Raw genomic sequence first — 22,276 nt, 5'->3', positions numbered from 1 at the left:
CTATTGCTCAAATTTCGATAGTTTGTATGGGGTAAGGGATAGATTGACTTGGCATTTTGATAAAATAAAATAAAAAAGAATGATACAAAGTGAAATCGTAAGGTAAAGGAATGCATGTGATACTCATTAGAAAATATTTTTCCTTTCAAAATACAGTTACGAGGGAAATGTGACAATATGAATTTGAGTTGCAAGAGTTGTAATCGGTGATAAGGACATCTCACATGTCTTGATTTTCTGTCTTAAAAAGCGTTGTACTGTTAGAATCTTTGGGGTCGGATGGGTACCTGTACTGATTGTTTCAAGGTCTTGTTCGACAATCTCCGCAAGAGGCCATGGAAGAGTTTTGTATGATTTGCTGGCGGAATGGATCGGATGTACCTTGCTCAATGGTTTTGTCCTGGGTTTCGGCCTCTTGTTCAGCTTGTAACTGATGGCAGTCATGGTGTGGCAGTGGTTGAGGAGTATCGTGCAGGATAAAGAGAATGCAAATGAGGTTCAGTTATTATAACACGACAATACAATGGAGAGCGTTCGTGCGACATCTATGTTTTCTACGGGCTTCTGTTCGCCTACAATAGCAGAGATAACGGCTTTGCAGGAAGCCTTGAAGTAGGCAGTGGATAACCTTGCTGCAAGGAACACCATTATCACTGATGCACAGGACATTCACTTGCAGTATATTCTACAGAGGATGATTGGTCCGAATTTGGCAGTAAGAAAATTTTAATTGAAAATATTAAAAAATATATAAACTAATGGTAGTGTAAATGAATAATTATAATTTGTATTATTAATCTGACAATGTTTTCGAGTCAAGAAAATTGAAATCAATGGTTACGTTACATCCCTTTTTAAGTACAATGTATTTCTCTGGCGCAAATAAAAGAGAGAAAAGTAGGGCAGTAATAATTCCCATTTTCAAATGCTCTCGCCCAATGTCCTAATCTCACTTTATAATTGGTCTAACAAAATTGGGGGCAGGGGCCAATAAGCTGTACAAGAAGTAGCCTTTACTTTTCAATGGTAACTCCCAGTCCCAGAATTGACTGAGCTTCAATAACCAGATAATTACATTCCCTTTTTATGGCAGTAACAAATGCTTCGAGCAAATAATGTCGAAAGCTGCAGGCAACACATGCTTTTTATCTATGGGTTGCAGTCAAGTGAAATTCGGGATATTGCGGTGACTATCTGCAAACTCTCGGATCACTCGTTTCAGCATTCTCCCTCCTTTCCCTTGCATGTAACCGTAATCGCTTGTCCTTCCATTGGAGCTCTTGCTCTCGAGATAATCTGAGGCAGCACCGGCAAGGGCCTTCAACCAAACCGGCACTAGCGTTTCAGCTTCTCCCTGCTTCAGATAATCGGCAGGAAGAGCCTGCACCTGGTGAAACAGAAGAAATTTAACAAATACGACAGATTGAACCAACACAGCAGCTCAAATTAGATGGCCTCTCTCCCCCACAGAAAGATAATACCATTTATATATAGCATACACGGAACAGTAGGATGCCTGATCTACTGGTATTTACTATTCCCTCAACATATACAACTGCCTCAGATAGCTAGGCCTATTTTTGAGTGACTGCCATTGTCTTAGACTACTAGCCACGAAAGCTGACATTTGGCATATCTATTTAAGAAGAAAAGCCTAGCAAAGTCAATTCAGCATTGGCACAATGGTAAGATTGTTCAATGGTGACATGGCCGTCGTGCGTTGAACTCACAAAAATAATGTCCTACTTAAACACAGCATATCCAATGAGTGGTCTTGTCAACCCTACATTCATTTTGGCATCTCCATGACATGCATATAGGAGAAGCCAAAATAGAAATTGACATAACAGGATATAAGTCAAAAGGAAAATCAAATCAGCTGCATATATTTGCTTTATTCACATTGGTAAAGCACTAAGATTTGAACGCACACAGTTAGCAAAGATATTCATATGCATCTTAAAGGAGAAGGAAAGCGAGAACAGACCGCTGCTTGTAACCATGAATGCAAGAATTCCCAAGAAAGAACGGTCTTCCAGGTTGTTCTCTCACTCAAACAGCAAAATGCAGCCAATTGCTGCAATATTGTCGCACACTTGTGGACCTATTAAGTTAAAAGGAAAAGAAGAAGAATGATTTCTGAGCTCTGTTGAGTACATATATACATGTGCATGTGCATGTGCATTCATTTATGCATGACATGCTTTGATATATCATGGAAGGTGAGTGGCTTCATTGCCTTTACACTGGATTAAACATATACATAAAGTTATAACAAACCAAGATCTGAAGCTAGCAGCATTAATTTTCATAAAATATGCATTTTAGCAGGCTTATTTATGAGACCATTACCATTATACTACAAAATATTGTTTCCATATCTTCTAGTTAATAGAATATTTTCTAATGTCAATGCCACTGGCACAACAAAATGTTCATAGATGCACAACTAATCAACCATAAAACAGTTTTTTCTTTTTTACTGATTTTCCATTTGCTCCAATTTATGCAGCTACTTCAGTACATGATCACCTAGAGTAGAAATTTTATTACATAATCAGAGTGACATGGAAATTGTAGCCCGCTATCTTGAGGCCCTCTATAAACTCCTCATTTTCCTTTATCATACCTTATTCCATAACTTCTGTCAGTAAGTAAAACTAATTGTCAAATCATCACCTACCAAGTTGATGTATTCTTGAACCCAACCTCAACAATTATAGTATTTGTAAAAAAATGCAAGATTTAAACTTCAATTCTGCACCAAATATTCTCTCATTATCATCTCAATACTTCAACAGATGTTAAGTAAGACCTAAACATTTAAAATTTCCAAGTTCACAATGAAATATCAGTTAATGCCCTGTAATTAAATTTTAAATGTAATAACAAATACATCATATGACATCAAGAATTTATACCAAAACAAGGAATGAATTTTCAAATGAAATGCAGTCAATAATCTATTTAAGATTCAAGAATACTGAATTTACCCGTGACATTGCTGAGACACCAAGTAAAGCATATACTATATTTGATACAAGTCCCTCCCCACTATGGGAAATAACCTGAATTGATGTGGCCCCAAATGATCCTTCAGGAGAAAAGGTCATTGATTCCAACAAAGACGCCAGACCAACTTCCAAGAAACCTAGAAGGCTCAGACAAGTCACTAAAATATCCTTTACCAGACGATAACTAGAACAGAATGTAAACCCCCAAAAAGGATAAAACAAAATTCATCAAGATCATTGAAGCACACCTAAAGAACAAATACAAGCAATTATAATCACTAACACGGGTCACAATTCAGTAATCCAATCGTGTAATATGTTATGAACAGACTCCATATATATGTGTGCCTATGTCGTGGCTTCATCTGATATTCTGTATTTGCCAATGCCAAAGAACCTTAAAGAAATCTAATAACAGAAATAGATATATCATAAATAAACTGGAACTGCTGAAGCAATGTTGTGTGTTGCCAAATGCTATTGCAGGGATAAAACAGAGTGATCATACATGATACCAGAGTGAACATTACTTCCTACTAACATCCACGCCAAGTGAAGCTCAAATACTACAAGTCAAGGAATATATATGTGTATCCATATTAGAGAAAAGGACAAGGAGTTGGTTGGTTTAAATTGATACATAGGGTAATTTCCAAAGACAAAATTGAAACTGTAGACATCAATTGATTGCTTCCTTAAATAACGCCATTCTAATTGTGATTGTTAGGATGACAGATCCCATTAGAGTATAACAACTAGTGTCTCTTATCTTCGATCTCACAAGTACAGGGAAGCAAGTAGCAGTTAACATAAAGTGCTTACAAGATAAGTATGACATAGCTGCAAGTGCTGCCCCGCGATGCATAGCAGTGCAGCATATAGCTGCCTTTTGAAAAGAAATTTCTAGAAGAGCACCAGATGCAGCCAACACTTCCTGAGATTTTTATTGAACAGCAAAAAAGAACATTCGAATTATTTCCTTCTAGAAGGCTAGTCTTAATAAAATGTGTATAAAGTACACTTCCAGGATTATATTTCCACTGAAAGACAAAAAAAAACAATACAAAGAAAAGGATAAACAGTGAAATAAGATGTATACTACACCTTACGAGAACTACGAACAAATGTCGATGCAAAATTTGTGTACGCCTCTACTAGGTCAGGCTCTTGGTCACATACATACGAAGAATTTAGGGCCCTTACTGAAGATGCTCGAGTAAATCGTTCAAATGTGCTAATGAACAAAGGACCATACCCCTCTTTGAGACCAAACTCTTCGATAACAAGAGAAGCTGAGAAGGAGTAAATATCTTGTAAAAGAAAGCTCGTTGAATGCTGCTATCTACTACAATATAAATTAAATAAGTATATGCATGTGAGCATTTGAGATGTGACTACAGCATGCCATGTGCCATATTTACTTCTTGGGAAAAGAAAAAAATAGCATCCACATTATACTACCACATCAGAAAACACCGGCCAAAAACATCAGTGATAAACAAGAAGATTATTACTCCATATTTTGGTTCAGAACTAGAGGATAAAAATTGGCTATATAAGAAAAATGCACTATACAAACCATCTTAAGCAACCCCAACTGTACTTTAGATAATTCTTCAATCATGAGGAAAGATAATAATGATAATTCAGAAGGGCTATTGAGCACTATTACGTCAAATACAAAGTAGACTTTGTATTTATTACAGGATTACTGGAAAAAAATACCATGATACCTAATTGCACCAATTGCTTCAGAACTAGAGCCTGTGTACTTACCAGTTCTGATGTAGCATTCGTGACCTTGAAATGACAAAAAGTTTGTAGACAAGCAATCTAATATCTTGGGCAGAAGCATTTCAAAGTGCTCCCCTGCATAATTAAGCAACATCCAGCATTGTAGCATCATGCAATCAAAAGACTCCATGCCCCCAAGTAAAACCCCAATAGTTGATCCTAGAAAAGGAAAGAAAAAAGGTGAAACATTGTCCAGCACCTGACGATTGAATTGCCAGCGAAAGAGCACGACAAGCTGCAGTAGATAAACTACTGTTCTCCATATGTTCTGATCTAAAAAGCTTCTCCAGCATAGGCCAAAAAACCCTAATTACAGCAATGATGGGATTATCAGCAGAAGCCTCGGACAGCAGAGGCAATTCTAGATGACTGAAGACAACTCCCATCCTGAAAAACCAGACAACCAAAGATTACACCTCAACTCAAATAGCCACATATCCCATCTGAAGCTCCACCAAGGATAGAGTACAACTGCAAAAACTGCATCAAGTAAAGAGTGATATCCAATTCATTACTCTGAATAGAATACCTGTGCAGCCCTCTCGTTGCAAGGCCCAAAATTTGTGTATAAGCAGCTGGATTCTGTCTTAAAGAATGGTTATTATCATCCTCAATCTGAAAGAAAAATAGGCAGTTAGTTTAAATCCAAAACTTAAGAATGTAAAATAACAAAGTCTGCCAAAGTTAACATCAAAAGGAATACAAAGAAGATGCTTCCACGATAAAACTCAAAAAGAGCTGAGTGGTGAATTGACAGTGACATCAAGAACTAAGCAAATAAAATCTAGAAATATTTATTCATTCTCATCAGACAACTGCTCCCTCCAATGTCTACTACAAATCTCTCTTTCTAATCAGATGTGTATCTAACACCACAGCACCCCTCTCAGTATCATTCAGCTTATAATATGACTAAACTGTCCTTGTGAACTTATTATCAACCACCATAGAACAACACCACACCCTATACCAATCTAAGAGGACAGACAGAATTTAAGATTATGGAGTAATGGCTGGAGTAGAAAACATTCAAAAACCTACATGAAGAAACCACCTAGTCTTTTTATTCAAAGGACAATTACTGTTGATTCTCTAAGCTCGCCCAGTTTTTTCAGACAGTAAGCAATCTTCACACTGAACCATTACTATATTACACTGAAGCATGTCAAAAGGAATGCTCATATTGTAGACAAAAGTTTTACTCCTCAAAGAACACTAAAATCTCACATACAAAATAGCAGCAAGTGTGCTAAGGAGAATATAAAGGTATACATTCTTATATATCCAATGACTGCAAGTTTGTCTCATTTTTATTCATAATACTCTCATTATGTTTTCTAATTCCCATATATTTCAACAAATAAGAGTTGCACAGTTAAAATGCTTAAAACAAAAGTAGTCTGGTGAAAAAAGACTAGCATAACAAATGGCATGCTGATGAAACATTTTAACACAATAGAAAATTGAAGATACCATGTGACTTGATGTCAAGAAAGTAATACATAGCAGAACATTATCTGGTACGAAGTCGTAAGATTAGACTGAAAGCAAAATAAAGATATCCTACATAGTTGATCCAATTTCATTACAAAGTACAAATCTGAAAGAATCTAAAAACCTTATATTTTGCCTTAGTACCCATCTAACTACTGGTTTATGTCTAAGCTATACCTGAGTAGAAGTATCTGCTATGTTATACATATCTCAACAGTTGTAGTTATCATATCAGACCAGTTTTACTCTACAGCAAAACAGTTCCAATCGCTCTTCACTCCAGCATCATCATGCAAAGTTACTATCTCAAATTGCAATACCTCATGGTAATTGTCACAATAGCAGGCAGAAAGAGCAACATCCATTAAAAGAAATCACAACTTTTTTTGTTAGCTCCTTTACAACCAATTTCTTGATTTAGACTTTTTAAAGCTAACAACTTGCTTTGGTGAATCATGGAAGAATTTTGTACAACCCAGTTAATACAGCTACTAGCAACAACACCAAAAGGGAAAATAAGAACAGAACCATAATAATAGACCAAGTACTGTAAAAAGAAACTGACAAGTTTCCCAATAGCATCATAGCTAGATGATAGCAATTTAGACAACAAGTTGTTCTGCAGCTCTTTGTTGGAAACATAACCAAGGACTTGGCTGATTGCAGTAACAACTTCTTCTTCATCTTCCAAAGGAAGACACTTCTTCTCCAAAGCCTGTAGGAAGAAATGATAAAGAAATCAGAAAACAGGATAATGAACAATATAATTAGCAACTACCTATTTCAATGAGATATACTACAGCAGTAGAAGAGGTAGAGAGGAAAAAGAACACGATAACAAGAAAACAAATTAAATAAAACCAAAAAAAAATGATAATCAGGAACATGTTGGCAACCAAATGTCGATAACCTGTTTGATGATCAGTTATATCTAATGAGTTATTCTGAAGTTATGCTTATGCAAACAGTAAGCATGAAAAATGACAAGGCTTGGAGAGTATACATGTATCTCAAATAAATCCAGAAAGCTTAACCACAATTAGATGAAGTATTAAGTATTTCCACTTTAAACGTATAAAAAGAACACGAAGAATAGTTACCTCTCCTATCCACATAAAGATATCCAAATTTGATGGCTCATACATCACAGAAGAAGCATCTTCACAAAGTTTACGGAGGGCAGAGGCACAAGCATTTGAGGAGAGAGGTTCTGAAATCCCTGCAGCAAGAAATAATCTGGAAGTAGCAAATTAGTGAAACAATGAAACGGTGCTTCACAGAAAAATTAATGATAGATGTTGCACAACAAATCTTTTTTTCTCTCCTTCCATAAAACACTTCCCTATCATAACAGACAATTATTTCTGTAAAGAATCAAAAACATAAATCTAGTAGAAAGGGAGCACATCATTGCTAAACAATAGGAAATGGGCATCCTTACAGTAAAGGTCTAGCATTAGTTTCCAGGGTAGATATCAACTTGGAATAGGAACCAATAACATCTGCCACTGATCTGTAAACCTAGTTAAGAGAAAATTCCTCCTGAGCAAAATCATTTTTTAACAAACATACATTAAGAAATAATATTCATTGCAAATTAACCAATAACAAACTGACATACAATGCACATGAATCCCTTGAGGTCATCAGAAGGCCAGGAAGACAGCACTGTAACCAACTGCATAACCACTGAGAAATCAAAAGTTTGGCCTCCTTGCAGAACTACATCAGAAACCTGTAATTGCAGGATTCCCGCATTATTAATGTTACAAGAAAATATGAGAAATTATACACTTGTCAAGAGTCAAGAAGGATTCCTCCAGTCATATCTCTTATGAAACATATTACAAAACCTATTGAGGAGTTGCACAAGGATATACCATTAGGTTGATGCCACATTAACAGCTGCTTGGAAAAGCTAGAGCTTTTCGAACATCAAAACAGTGAACTGTGACAAGTGTGACTTAAACATAAAATAGATGGAACACAAAAACCTTCAAGAGAGGTATAAGACAAAAGGACTTGCCAATTAAATGCAAAATATGGACATACGTATGTTACATTTGCACATGTATAGATTTAATGCATACAACCTCATTGACCATTAGCTCAAGAGGTAAAAACAGTAAATTGGAGTTGGTAGGAGTTCATCATAAAAATTAAAAGGTACACAAAGTGGCATCCCATCGAACACCAATTGTCAGGATCAGTCAGCAAATAACTCATACTGTGCAAGACTTTTAGTAAGCTTAGGAATATGGAAAATGAATAAATTCACCAAGAATTCAGAAGAAACAAAAACCAGTACAAAGGTGTACATTGTCCTTACCACATTGAGGGCAAACAATTTGATTTCAACCTCTTGCCAAGGTATTGCCACGTTTGTGGAAAACCAACCACTGAAGAAAAGCTGCAAATTGAAACAGGAATAAAATTATACAAGATTGAAAGAACACCATATTTTACAATGGAAGCAACTATGGGGAAAAATCCATAAAAAATACAAATAAAAACATGCTAGAATTATTGGTGTATTATATATGCCGATTAACATTCCTCGCAAATAGGTAAGCAAGCAAAATTAACTGAGTTAGGGTTCTCCAAATATGTAATAGTGAAATGAAGGTGAAGCCATGTTGGTTCCTAAACTTCAGTGATCATGATGGTATACTAAACTTGGCCAATATGGAAAACAAACACTTGAAGAGGCATCAAAAAGAATTAAACCAACAAATATGATCTTCATCTTTACGCAAGAGATATCATCAACCAGAACAAATATTAAACCAGGAAAACCATATAAACTTGGATTATTATACAGTATCAGCACCTTCTGTACAAATGTAGCAGGTTGTAGTAGCTGACATATATCCACCAAAAGTTCAATGAGATTCATCCTAAATTGGACAAGACCATCAGGCAAGTCGAAAGTTCTACTCTCATCGCTAAATGTAGATTCATCCAGCTACAAAAGACAATTTCAACATATTAGTCCTTATTTTAAAATATTAATGGTATAACCAAACATCCACCAGCACACGCACACGTCACACATGACACAAAAATGCTAAGTGATATTGAACAGATAGTTACATTAAGTTGCAGCAATGATTCAGCCTTTGAGACAACCATTAAAGTAAGCATTCATGCCAATTGCTAAGTTACTAAAAGTATATCATAGATGAGCAAATTTGGGGCCATCAGCCCAATTAATCCCCTAAGGGTGAGCAGTAGGACTAGCGATTAATCATTTAGACCCCTTTTCTCACCTATCAGCATGTATTAATAATAAAAAGCATGAAAATGAAGAACAGATCTGATATCCACTGAAAATGTGTTCAGATAGTATAGTTCTAAAAAGGCTTTCATGTCCAAGAAGCATTCAAATAAAGACCAATTACATCACTAGGCTACAAGAGTTGCAGAGTTCTATTGAGGTTTCCAAACGCATTCATCCAAACACAAGCGCAAAAGGTGTACAATTGGACCTCCACTGCAAATTAAAGGATGGTTCAGCATTACAACAGAATGCAGCAACTCAAGACAATAAATAAAAGAATGCACTATGCAGCTCAGATTTAAGCTTAGACCCCAAAATGACACGACCTATCATTTATGTTCAAATAATTCAGTTTCCTCTGTCCTTTTGCTTCAACCAAAAAATCTGCTGTTTTGATCAAGATGCTAGTACAATTAACCGGAAAAACTGAAAATAGAATTTAGCCAAACTAGTTGAGACATCCATAAGTTGGCTCCCATTGGTTGCAATATCACCACTTACTTGCAGCTATTACTTTTAGCTTTTTCGGTTTTCTTTTTCTTTTTTTTTTCGTTCGCAGGACAAAAAATCTAATTTCCGCAAATGACTAAATTGAGTGCCAGAGCAAACATGATAATTACAAATCTTGGTTACACCTATGAAAATTTTCCTTTTTCATAGAGAGAATAGAAAAGATAGCAGAGGGCAAGTAAAGGATTAGGAAATAACCTGAGCACGTAGCAAAAGAGCATCAAGTAAAGCTGAGAATACAGAAAAAAACATGCCTTCGACATTTTTTTTATTGGTACCATCAACATCAGGGCCAAGTATATAGCTTGCAAGACTAGACCTGGAAATGAAAGAAGATTGAGATCCTCCAAATAACTAAATTCAATAAAATAGGAAAAAATTATACTGCAAAACAAGATTTCTTTCCACAAATGTTTTGGGAATTACCAAAATTGCAAAGTTGAGTCTGCAATATCCCAGTCTTCACAGGGAAAAGCCACACAGCTGAAAGCAGAAATTACAGGTTATATACTAAATTTGTGGTTAAAAGAATGCAAGGAAAAGGTTTATGAACAAAAAGCCCATGATAACAAAACTAATACAAAAATACAGCAAATTATTGAGGAGAATGCATCCCATCATGGGCCCTTCTCAAATTGTCATCCCTTTTGCATATTATGATTCATATCATACTTATGCTGGATCTATTACATGTTTAATAGATCTTTGACACACAGATTCTCAATTTAGTTACCATAAACCTCTCAAAGCAAATGGTTATCTGTTCATTTTACCACAATTGGATTTTGACAGAGCAAGGCAAAGGATGAATATGGGAAAAACATGTTCAACAGCCTTCACAGCAATATCAGAATGCAGTTGTGATGGTGAATTGAAAGTGTATAGATCAAAACATCACCTCAACAGAGCATCTGTCAGTGCACGTGCCTCAGCACTTGCCTCTACAATCAACGATGGTGCCTATAGATAGAAAAAATGGGAAAGGTTAATAAGCAATGAGATGCCCTACATAAAATTGTCCGTGTATATGTGAAACCAGTGTTTACAAGAAAGCAAGGTGCAAGCAAGGCACCAAAACCCATATATTGCCCAAGGCACGCGGTGCAAAACAAATGGCACTCACCTGAGTGAAGCAATACGCAACAGATATGTATGTATATGACAAAATTAAATATGTGTCTGATAATAAATCTAAAGAGTGGCCTAATAAAAATATTATTATTAACGCCCATGAGACCAAACAAAATACTTACAGCCTGCCCAATTTCAGACATCAAACATGCAAGGCCAGCAATCACCTTCACATCTCCCCCAGTAAGCGCAGGTAAAAGAAGCATTTCTTTAAGAAAAGGTACTCTACATAGCAAAACTTGAGGAAGCCCCTATGAAAGCAAGCATAACAGAAACTAGATAAACACATGTAACAAACAAATTTACAAACAAGTAAAGCAAAGAACAAAGGCCCGAAAGCAGACTATTGCACAGGAAAAAATGAGTTAAATAAATAGTTAGTCACATCAAACTGCATCCTTAGACTTCAAAAAATTTGGCAGAACAATACCTCATGACGACTCACTAGTTCAACAAGAACTTCGATGGCCAAGTCAAATGAAGAGGATACCTACAACCACCAGAGCAAATATAAGTATATTATAACTACTTGAGCTCAAAAGTCATTATATTGATAGTGAAAGTTTACCTGCAGTGAATTGAATACAAAATTAAGCAGTGGATGTGTTGGAAATGAACCTTCAGGAGTCTCAGAGAAGCACCCAGCTCGAACCTAAATAAATAAGAGTAATTGGATAATAAGAGCCATATAATCAGTTGTGTAACAGGTTCTTCTTTCTTGTTTTGTGAGTATGTGTTGTAAATAAAAACATGTGAACTCAGGCAGATGTAGCAATAAAAAATGCTATTGTGTTAGGACTGCCATAATTTTGATTAACCATCTTACCCAACTGAGTAAGCATCGGAGAACTTTTCTGTTCCTTTCATTTGGTTGCAGGCCACCTTGAAACTTATTTTCAGATTGTTGGAGTAGGAATTCTACAACCATGGGAGTATGAGAAAGAAGCTGCTTTACATAGAAAATAGCAATGATGATAAGTGTTCAATAAAAACCCAGCAGCCAAGGAGAGTAAAATTAAACACAAAACTAGAGAGGGTGGCAAGCACAAAATGGAAAATAGTAGACCTCTTGGCCATACTGGTTTCTGTGGGATGCACTTATTTCAGTATTTTGGGTGTCAACAATTTCTTCCGGTAGAACAGTGAGCATCTCAAGTACAGCAACAATCCCATCATTCTGGGTCCGCAGATTTTGTAGACTATAAAACAGCTGCTCAATAGGTTTCCCATGCTCAACAGAACGAAGTATAAGAGCAGATAGTGCAAGGCAGATTTGGGTTAAAAGCTGTTATCAAGAGAAGAAAATAAGCTTAGCAAGGACAGGATCTTTTTCTTTCTACAGAAAAATAAAATAAAATAATATGGTTTAAACAGAGAAAGTCTTCAGACAAAAAATAAAAAAGCAGCACCTGTGGAGGTCCCGAACTTAACCTTTTAGCAGCCACAAGAAGGGCATTAAGCAAAGCATCTTTAACTCCTAACTGCAAATAATACCCTTCATTCTGGATCTGCAACAAAATATTTGGGAAATAAAAGAGTATTTTTATCTAATCCCAAAATCTCAATACTAGTAAAAACAACTTGAACACTTTGAGAAAAAATAAGTATGTATAGAGAGAAAACAAGCCTGGTGCTATTAACGAACTCCTTCAAAGATATAAAAATTCTCCAAAAAGTGAGGATACCTTCCGTTTGAGAATCTGAGCCGCAAAAAATTCCACTTCAAAATCAGAGGGAAAAGGTTGATGATCGGAGGTAAGAATGGAGGTGGCGACCTCCCAGGCTGCCTCAGTCTGCTGGAATTGAACCAACCACTGATTGGCTGCAACGCGGTTAGAAGATTCAGTGTCGTGATTCAGCACATGGACTGCCTGCGCCACCTTCATCTGCAGCTCCATTTTTCTGATTCTAAAATGCTTAACCAAGCATCAAAAGCCAACGGTGGGAGACCACACGACGATGCCAGAAATTCCTTTGATTCATTACTTCATTTCCCTTCTCACTAATTCCTTGAAGAAGAGCCAAAATTAATCATGCCAATAAATGAAAATTATATAAAACATAAAAACTAGAACACAGTGAAGTCAAAAGCTACCCTAGTAAGATATGAATTCAATACAATTTCCTAGTGAAGTCAAAAGCTACCCTAGTAAGATATGAATTCAATACAATTTCCTGCAAATCAAAGCAAAATGATATTCGCAATTTTAAATTTTCTAAACCAAAAAAAAAAACTAACCTTTGAATTTCGGGATTTGAATGGAGAAAGAAGGGTGAAGCAAATGAAGTGAGACGGCTGATTCTAGGGCTGACAGCAGTGGGTCATCCCTTATGAGCAGCTTTTCAAGTTTTCATTTAGGGTACAAATAAAGGAAAAGGAAATGACGGAAGAAAGAAGGAAGACCACAAAGGTGGAAAGTAGGAATAGCAGAAACGGCGGAAGAAAGGATAGAGGTGCTGCCTGATGACGGCGAGAGAGTATAATTTTAGGATTGCAACACCGAGGTCGAGGGGTAAGCGACGACGGAGAGAGAAAATGAGGGAATAAAAATATAAAATGAAAAGAGAAAAATGCTGTGTTTTTAGGGTTCCCCAAATTATTGCGACGGACGATAAATCATTACTACGGACTATTCGTCGCAAATATTTCTTTTATCTTTTACCAAATTACACTTTGTTTTATGTAAAAATATATATAGTTTATAATTTAATCCCAAATATGAGTTAAGTAAAAAAAAAAAGGCAAGGCAATATTTTTCCCAATAAATTATTAAAAATAAAAAAATAAATTTATTTTTTCTGGTCTGTGCTCATGTATAAATTAGTTGGTTCATGGTTCAGAACCTTAAAAAAAAAATTCTCTAAACCATTTGCATCTTATCTTTTGTTTTGCCCAGCGGCGGTGCCAGCCTTCGGGTTGGCTATCTCCACTTTTTTCTCTCTCCCTCTAACTCTTTCTTTCTTTTTTTTTCTTCTCATTCACTCCACGTGTCTTCTCTCTTTTTGAGTTTGCATATCTATTTTGTAGATATCTTTGTTATCTTCACAAGTTGTGATTGACAGATAACAATGTTTGTCGTTCACTAAAACTCCATTGGCCATCAGTAGTGATTTCAGGAATCAATTTAAACTCATGTTCTCTTAAGTTTTATATGTTTTTTCCATTGTTTAATAAGTCTTCAATTTTAGAAGTTTTTGTCTGCTCTTGTAGTACGGTTTTTAGTCTTCTTTATGCATGTAAATTTAATTTTACAAGTGATTTTAGGGATGGTTTTGTTGTCGTCCTTTATAGTTTGGTGAATGCTTGATTTTTTTGCCTATTTTTGCTTGCCTCTTTAGACCATTTGAGGCTGATTTCCTTATCATGATAAATGCTTGCAATCACTCTAGATATGTCATGCTAGAGTTTTGACAAAGCCAATTGTCAACGTGTTATAAAGTTCTATTGATGCTGAGGCTAAAGCCTTTATTATGTTGATGGAGTTTGTCATTTACCATATACGATGAGTGTTTGTTATTTTTTTTCCCTAGATTGTATGGTTCCATTCATTGAATAAATTAATGAATTTACCTTTCAAAAAAAATGTAAGGCAATAGGGTTTATTATTACAGTATTGAACTTTTAGGCTTAGGCTTAGGCTTAGTTTGGATGGGCGGTGCGTTTAGTTGCAATTAGTATAAAAATAGCGGTAGCAGTGAGATTAGATACTATAGAGATAATGTAGCATGAGACAAAAAACAAACTAAATGCATCGCACTGCACTACATCGCATCCAACCACCCATCCAAACCCCACCTTAGTTTAGCATTGTTGTTAATAAGTGCTTTCAAAAGGTGTTGTGCAAAAATGTTTATCAAAAGTGATTTTGAAAAGTTTGGTTTAAAAATTGAGTGTTCAGCATTGATGTGAAAAAGTGTTTTTAAATAAATAAATTGCAATTTGAATATATAACCCATATTAGATATTAACATAACATAGAAAATATAAACCTAACAAATTAAAACATTTTATGTATTTGAATTAAGTTTCAAAAAAGGGTAATAATTGTATACCCAATATAAATATTAAAAATTTTATATTAGCATTTGCAATTTAAAGTGAATTCATTAAACTATAAGCTATGACATCTCTAGTTAATTTCATTTCATAATCACTTGAACTGTTTGATTCCCTATCATCGTCACTTTCTCCATCATGTACATATTTTGGATCAATAATATTCCTGTAACACCCCTAACCCGTATCTATCTGTCGTCGGAACAAGGTTACGGAGTATTACCGAAATTTACAGATCAAATAAACAGATAATTCATATCATATAGCATTTATATCATAAATCAATCATAATGTCCCTTATATGAGCCCTTGAGACCATACACATTAGAAACAAGTCGGGACTAAATCGGGTGCTCAGAAAACTTTTCAGAAAATATAAAAAATTTTCAAAAGTGCAGAGGACACACACTCGTGTGGTCAAGCCGTATGGCTCACACGATCAAGAGACACATCCGTGTCTCAAGCCGTGTGGGCATTCGAATTAGGGATACACGGTCGTGTCCCAGCTCATGTCTAAACTTGGGAGCTCTCTGACTTAGGTCACACGGCCAAGCCACACACCCGTGTGTTAGGCCGTGTGACCATACTGACTTGCATAAATAAGGTGTAGGGGTCACACGGCCAGGCTACACGCCCGTGTGCTAGGCCGTGTGAGCATTCTGTTTTGCTCTAATTCAAAAATACAGGGGACACACGATCGTGTCACACACAGCTGAGACGCACGCCTGTGTCCCTGCCCATGTGGACAAAAATAGGTCATTTCCAAGCCATATTTCTCACCCCAAATTTGTCATCAACTAATCAAACATTTTTAAACATCAATATACCATAATAAGGCTTCCAAATCAAGCCAAAGTCAAGTTTTATTCATAACATATCTCTACTTATTCCTTATTATCCAACTTACCAAATTGATCAAAATCACATGTATGCTTATTTATATCATACATACTAGCTCAACCCAATTATCAACATACCTATAAATTATCCATCACTCAACCATATCAAACGCATAACAAACATGATAAGGCCACACATATATACACATCAAAATATGTCAAATTCAAGCCATTTGAATGGCTATTTACAACAAAATACTTTTATGCCAACATTGGCCAAATTACCCTATACATGCTATTATAACCAAAATTAGTTTTCTATATGTACCAAAATGGGTCGATGGATAGTGTGATGTAGCTTCGACCAGCTTTCAACCCTAATGAGCTTCCGAGTTACTATAAAACAGGGGAAATAAAATAGAGTAAGCATTTAATACTTAGTAAGTTCATATAAAGATGGAAAAATTAACTTACAAGTATACAAGAAATATCCAAATCAACTTGGCTAAAAAGCCTAAACACATATCCTCATTATGTTAGCCATGTATACACATATAATAACCCATAAACATGGTTGAAAATAGTCACCAAGCAAGTTCCATACATGTATCATCCTTATCATATTTCAACATTTCATGTAATATCATTTCCATGTAATTTTATGTATACACTCATAACAGTTCGTATCGGATTCACATTTTCTTATAACAGAACATTGCCTATTGAACCATTTAAATATCATTGGATACACGGGTAGTAAATACAAAGTGTACAATCTGTAATCTGTCAACTCATATACAGGTATGCCCATGTGAGTATGTAATCGAAAAGCTCTTTCGAGCCATATAATGGGAAGCTCATGTGAGCCATGTAATAGGAAGCTCTTACGAGCCAAATATCGGGAAGCTCCTACGAGCCATTAATCAGGAAGCTCATAAAAGCAAAGTATCGGGAAGCTCATAAGAGATAAATAATGGGAAGCTCGTGAGAGCCTATTATTCTGACGTTCATAAAAGTTGTGGTGTGTCCGTAACACATGCAAGACCACATCCAATCGGGAACACTTAATGACAATGTCATTTGTATCTATCGAATTTCTTAGGTTCAAACGGGACTTGATACTTTTCAGATATTTTCGAATATGTGATCATAATTATTCATGGCAATTTTGTACATTTCACACACAACAATGTTCAATTTAAAACATTTAAATACACAATTTGGGTACACGAACTTACCTCGATAAGTGTTCGTGTACACAAAAGCTACTAATCCGATACTTTCTCTTTTCCTCGATCTAACTCCATATTGTGTCTATCTGGATCTATACGAATGAATTTAACTCAATTTAAAACAATTCATATTCAATTCAGTCCAATACACATCTTTGGCAAAATTACTATTTTGCCTCTATACTTTTAATTAATTACGATTTTGTCTCTAAGCTCAGAAAATGAAATTCACACAATTTAATCCTTTTTCCAAGCCTTGTCGATTTTCATATATAACAATAGCAGCCCATGTATTTCATAAAATTTAGAATTTTTCCATGAATTTTCCATCTTTTTCATTTAGTCCCTAAATCACAATTTTATCAAAATTCTCTTTACAAAAGTTGTTTATCTATCAACAACGTTTCATTTTGTACCATAAAACTTCATAATTCAACTATACTCATCCATGGAAAAACCCTAATTCTTAGATAGTTTTACAAATTAATCCCCAAGATAGCTATATTAAGCTATTACGATATTGGAAACATAAAAATTATTAAAAACGGGACAAAGATACTTACCCAATTAAGCTAAATAAGCTTGCTTACTTCAAGTTCTCATAACTAGGGTTTCCAAGTTTTTAATTTTTAGGAAAGATGGTGAAAATGATGATATTTTTTATTATTTAATTCATTTATCATCTTTCCAATTTAACCCTTAATAATTTACTAAATTCCAATGATGAATAATCATTCTTATCTACTAACTCCATTAAATGGTCTATTTGCCATATAAGGACCTCCAAATTTGAATTCCATAGCTAATTGATACCTCTAGCTACTAGAATTCAACTTTTTCACTTTATACAATTTGGTCCTTTTGAACGAATTAGACATGTAAACAGTAAAATTTCTTAATGAATTTTTCATATGGTATTTTTATCATGTTATAGACCATAAAATAATATTAAAATTAATTTTATTCCGACCTCGAATTTGTGGTCCCGAAACCACTGTTCCGATTTCACTAAAAACGGGCTGTTACAATTTCCATATGCCTTGTCAATATTTTCGTAGTCTATAAAATCTGCATCATTTCGACTGACATGTTTTTGGATAAAATTGTGTATCGCCATTGTAACAACAACGATCATCGTTTGCTTTTCAAAATTATAACTTAACATATCCCTTAAAATGACCCAATTTTTTTTCAAAACACCAAAAGTTTGTTCAATCACACTACATAATGATGAACGAGAATGATAAAATATCTCTTCTTTACCAGATATAAGTTTACCTTTACAAATGTCAGGTAAATAATATCGCTATCCTCTATATAGTCCAAGATAACTTTTATTTGAGGATATCTAGAATCAACAATATAATAATTCCTTCCATGTCATAATATGATAAACAATTAATTTAAGGGTTGTTTATTTTTTAAAATTATCAATTAAAGAACTTATACTTTATTTTTAGTTGCATTGCATAATTTTTCAATTTGTTTGGACAATCTTATAGCCCCTCCAATTTGCTTTAAGGATTTCTTCATTCTAGTTTTAAAATGTGAAGTTTCTGCCTCAGGTGTTTTTCTTTTTTGATTGTTTCCATCAATGTGAACATCATTTATCACAGTTTCTTCCTCATTCTCTTCAAGCATGTTACTGTCAATATCCTCAAAAAATTCACTAGGGAGTATACCCAAAGAAGGTGCCCGTACTTTTATCACCAATGACAACTATCCCCATAAATATTTGGTCCAACTTCCTTTCGAATTCAGGATCAATGCTCGAAGTACTAAATTTTTAAGCTTCAGGCACAACCTACATATAAATTGATAATTTAATAAGAAGTCATCAATAACCTCGTAAACAATAAAAAAAATAATAATAAGAATTATTAATGTACCTTTAGCCCACTCTCCCACAAATCATCGGATGCATCAACAATCCTTTTTATTAAATTTCACCCTAAGCCAGTATCTTCGCCTTTAAGCTTTTTCCAAGCCTTTCATTATTTTTTCAATGCATCCCACCTATTTTTAAATTGTATTTGTGAATAAACCTTAAATGTTTCATTCTCGAAGTTGGCCATTATTTTCGGTCATCACTCTTTTGTTAAATGAGTATCAGGTTTATTGTCTTTTAATATCTCTTTAATACAAAAATCGCAGAATACTTCTGTCAATCTCTTATCCCATATTGCTTTGACTTTTTTAGAACTAATTTCAACCACTGATATAAATACACATGATCACATATAGAAAATTGAAAATCAATATATGATTACATATATAAAAAATTTATATCAATTTTAATAATTTTCCTGACTTTTTAGATTTTTTAAATATTTTTATGGAAATAAATATTAGATTAATCCAAAAGTTGCCACGTGTTATCATATGATTGATCTATCAATTTATTTTAACGATCAATGTGGTAAATGACGAAAACTATTAACAAAAGGACTTAATTGATTATTTTAATTAACAACAAAGACTTAATTGAATACAAATTTAATATAGGGGTTTAATTATTTTGTTAGCATTTCCTTTAAGTACTTTTGTTTTTACATAAAAACCTAAATTTTGTTAATGGACTAGGTGCGACTAGAAAAATGGTGAAGTTGTTGCCCAACCCCAAATCAGGTTAGTCCCAAGCTAGAATGGTACGTTGTTTTACTATTTGTATTACTAGTAATTAATATTTGTATAATTTTGTAATTAAAGTAAAATAATAATTTAGGCCAAGCTAACTTCACCTAAATTAGAACACACCTTGTCCAGTGGCAGGCCCAAACAAGGCCTGCTAAGCTGCACACGTTGTTAGGCCCATGAATAAATCTAACAGTGAATCGCTTTCTTTTATATATATATATATATATACACATAGAGAAAGTATTTTACGAAATATAGATACTATCCATGTCTAATAGTTTAATTCCATATCAGCAATTTCATCTTGAATTTCAGGATTTTTATTTGGATTTGATTTTTTTTAGTATGAAAATGTTGATGTGGCATTAAACTATTGAAAAAGGATACAGATGACGTAGCGTCACTATTTTCAAACAATCCTTTCTCATATATATATATTTATATTTATATAACACCTAATAAGCCCTTAAATTTAAATCTGCATGCAAGTAAGCCCTTAAGCTTTAATTGGTACCCGAATAAGCACTTAATATTTAGTTTGCATCCAAATAAGCCATTAAATTTCAACTTGTACCTAAATAAAAAACTCTCAGTATAAATGAATTTGAAATAAGAGTAATTTTAAATATAGATCAAAGTGTATGGATTTATTTGAGAATAACAAAAGTGCAGGGGCTTATTGATAAAAAAAACTAGTTTAAGGGCTCTTTTAATAGTTTAGCATTTAACTTTTCACTAAAGAGATAGATGAATGATGCAATTATTTAGAAGGCTATATATTATAAAGATCAATATTATCATGATGAATTTTATTAAAGTATTAATAAAAAAGCAAATATTTTTAAATCAATTAATAATATAAGAGTATTTATGTATTTTAATTTTATTATTTAACATTAGAAATCCTATCATACGCATACTACATGTTTAGAAATAGAGATGTGTTTGAAAATAACATACAATAAATAATGAATCATATGGTTTGAAACTAATTAATAATAGCACATGAAATATGTACGATGTTAAACTGGAAAAAATAAATTAAATTATAAGTAAAATGAGATTTAAACACATAAATACATCAGATTAAAAATACTGAATGAGTACCATTATTTATCTTGGTGTTGTCATCAATCTTGAGTTGGTGTCGAGTTAACTTGTGACACTAACTCAATCAACAACATTATCAATATATACGACTGATAAAGATAATAAATTGTGCATATTAAAATAAAAATGTATAAATAATATTAAAATGTAGAGTCTAAATTTTAGCAATTACAATTGTCATACGTTCAAATCCTATCCTATACCATATTTTTATGATTTTTTAAATAAAAATTAAATACTCTAAATAATATAATTTATTTTAAATACGAAATGACATATTCTAATAATAAAAATTTTGAGTTTCATTTTCCTCCAATAAAGGCAATATCATCCATATTATCTATGAATTTTGAATCCAATTTTTATATAAAATTAATTTACTTTTGTTATAGAATACTTCATACAGTTGGAATCCGTCCTGTTTCAGTGACCTTGGAGCCCAACCCATCTCGCAAGCCACATGGGAGTTGTACACCTGGCAAGCCATACATTCTATCAAGGAGACACGTCTGAGGGTACGTGTCGAGTCTAAAGGGGGAACGTGTCACATACATGACACCTAATTATCTCTTAGTACATCACATCAGAAACCGTGACTTATAAAGATGAAAGAGTTGCTCACAAGAAAGGGTGTAACGACCTGATAGTCAAAGATGTCGGAAAGTGCATTCTCAAGACTCCGTTCCCGTAAATATTTATTAAAAATATTTACGAAGCTAGTTGTATAGTTAATTAGGTTTCGGTTAAGTGAATTTACTTGAATTAAAAGTAATTAGGTATAATGACTAAATTGCGTATAGGGTGAAAGTTGAATTATAGATTAAAAATTAATTAAAGGGTCAATGTAGTAATTATACCTATATTATAATAGTTAAATTAAAATATATTACAATATTAAGAATCTTAATAATTAAGTAAATGTATATATATTATATAATAAATTAAAATATACTAAAAAGAAGAAGAAGAAGAAAGAAATTCATACCAAAATTAAAAGAAAGGAAAGAGACCCATGGCAACCTAGGGACTTCTAGGTTCAAAGTTCAAGTTAATTTAGTTTATTTTCTTGTACTTTTTATATTTTTGAAATCCTGGTACTTAGGGTTACTCGACTCGTTAAAATTTTAGCAATTATTAAGTTTTTAAGTATTGTTAATGTTGAATAATTTTAGTATTAG

General features: G+C 33.9%; 1 protein-coding gene across 4 annotated transcripts; it reads right to left on the bottom strand.

The window, feature by feature from the left end:
- Positions 1 to 767: 767 nt before the first annotated feature.
- LOC107916909 (transportin MOS14) lies at positions 768 to 13,877 on the bottom strand. Of its 4 annotated transcripts, none has more exons than XM_016846283.2 (25): positions 13,463 to 13,877; positions 12,909 to 13,232; positions 12,633 to 12,731; positions 12,290 to 12,508; positions 12,050 to 12,169; positions 11,792 to 11,875; positions 11,654 to 11,713; positions 11,346 to 11,474; positions 10,991 to 11,052; positions 10,519 to 10,575; positions 10,291 to 10,411; positions 9,133 to 9,267; positions 8,632 to 8,712; positions 7,924 to 8,037; positions 7,744 to 7,823; positions 7,403 to 7,538; positions 6,868 to 7,017; positions 5,338 to 5,423; positions 5,008 to 5,195; positions 4,791 to 4,883; positions 4,119 to 4,306; positions 3,837 to 3,948; positions 2,994 to 3,151; positions 1,988 to 2,104; positions 768 to 1,387 (listed from the first exon to the last, which is right to left on the bottom strand). In XM_016846283.2, the coding sequence occupies exons 2-25, from the start codon at positions 13,119 to 13,121 to the stop codon at positions 1,163 to 1,165; spliced, it is 3,027 nt and encodes a 1,008-aa protein (XP_016701772.2). In that variant the 5' UTR covers positions 13,122 to 13,232; positions 13,463 to 13,877; the 3' UTR covers positions 768 to 1,162. The 4 variants fall into 4 exon arrangements, with proteins under 4 accessions (XP_016701772.2, XP_016701781.2, XP_016701788.2 ...); XM_016846292.2 differs by having other exon boundaries at positions 12,909 to 13,225; positions 13,463 to 13,845; XM_016846299.2 differs by lacking the exons at positions 12,909 to 13,232; positions 13,463 to 13,877 and having other exon boundaries at positions 12,655 to 12,731.
- Between the last annotated feature and the right edge of the window lie 8,399 nt (positions 13,878 to 22,276).

Source organism: Gossypium hirsutum, chromosome D08 (genome assembly GCF_007990345.1).
Source record: "Gossypium hirsutum isolate 1008001.06 chromosome D08, Gossypium_hirsutum_v2.1, whole genome shotgun sequence".
Taxonomy (NCBI): Eukaryota; Viridiplantae; Streptophyta; class Magnoliopsida; order Malvales; family Malvaceae; genus Gossypium; species Gossypium hirsutum.
This window is presented reverse-complemented; position numbering and strand designations above follow the sequence as displayed.

Excerpts from the sequence above, each read along its gene's own strand:
- LOC107916909 (XM_016846283.2), bottom strand. The coding sequence starts at position 13,121 with ATGGAGCTGCAGATGAAGGTGGCGCAGGCAGTCCATGTGCTGAATCAC. Across the intron at positions 10,576-10,990 it reads CTGACAGATGCTCTGTTGAG|CTGTGTGGCTTTTCCCTGTG; the intron begins GTGATGTTTTGA and ends TTCTGCTTTCAG. Across the intron at positions 4,884-5,007 it reads GCTGGCAATTCAATCGTCAG|GGGAGCACTTTGAAATGCTT; the intron begins GTGCTGGACAAT and ends TTAATTATGCAG.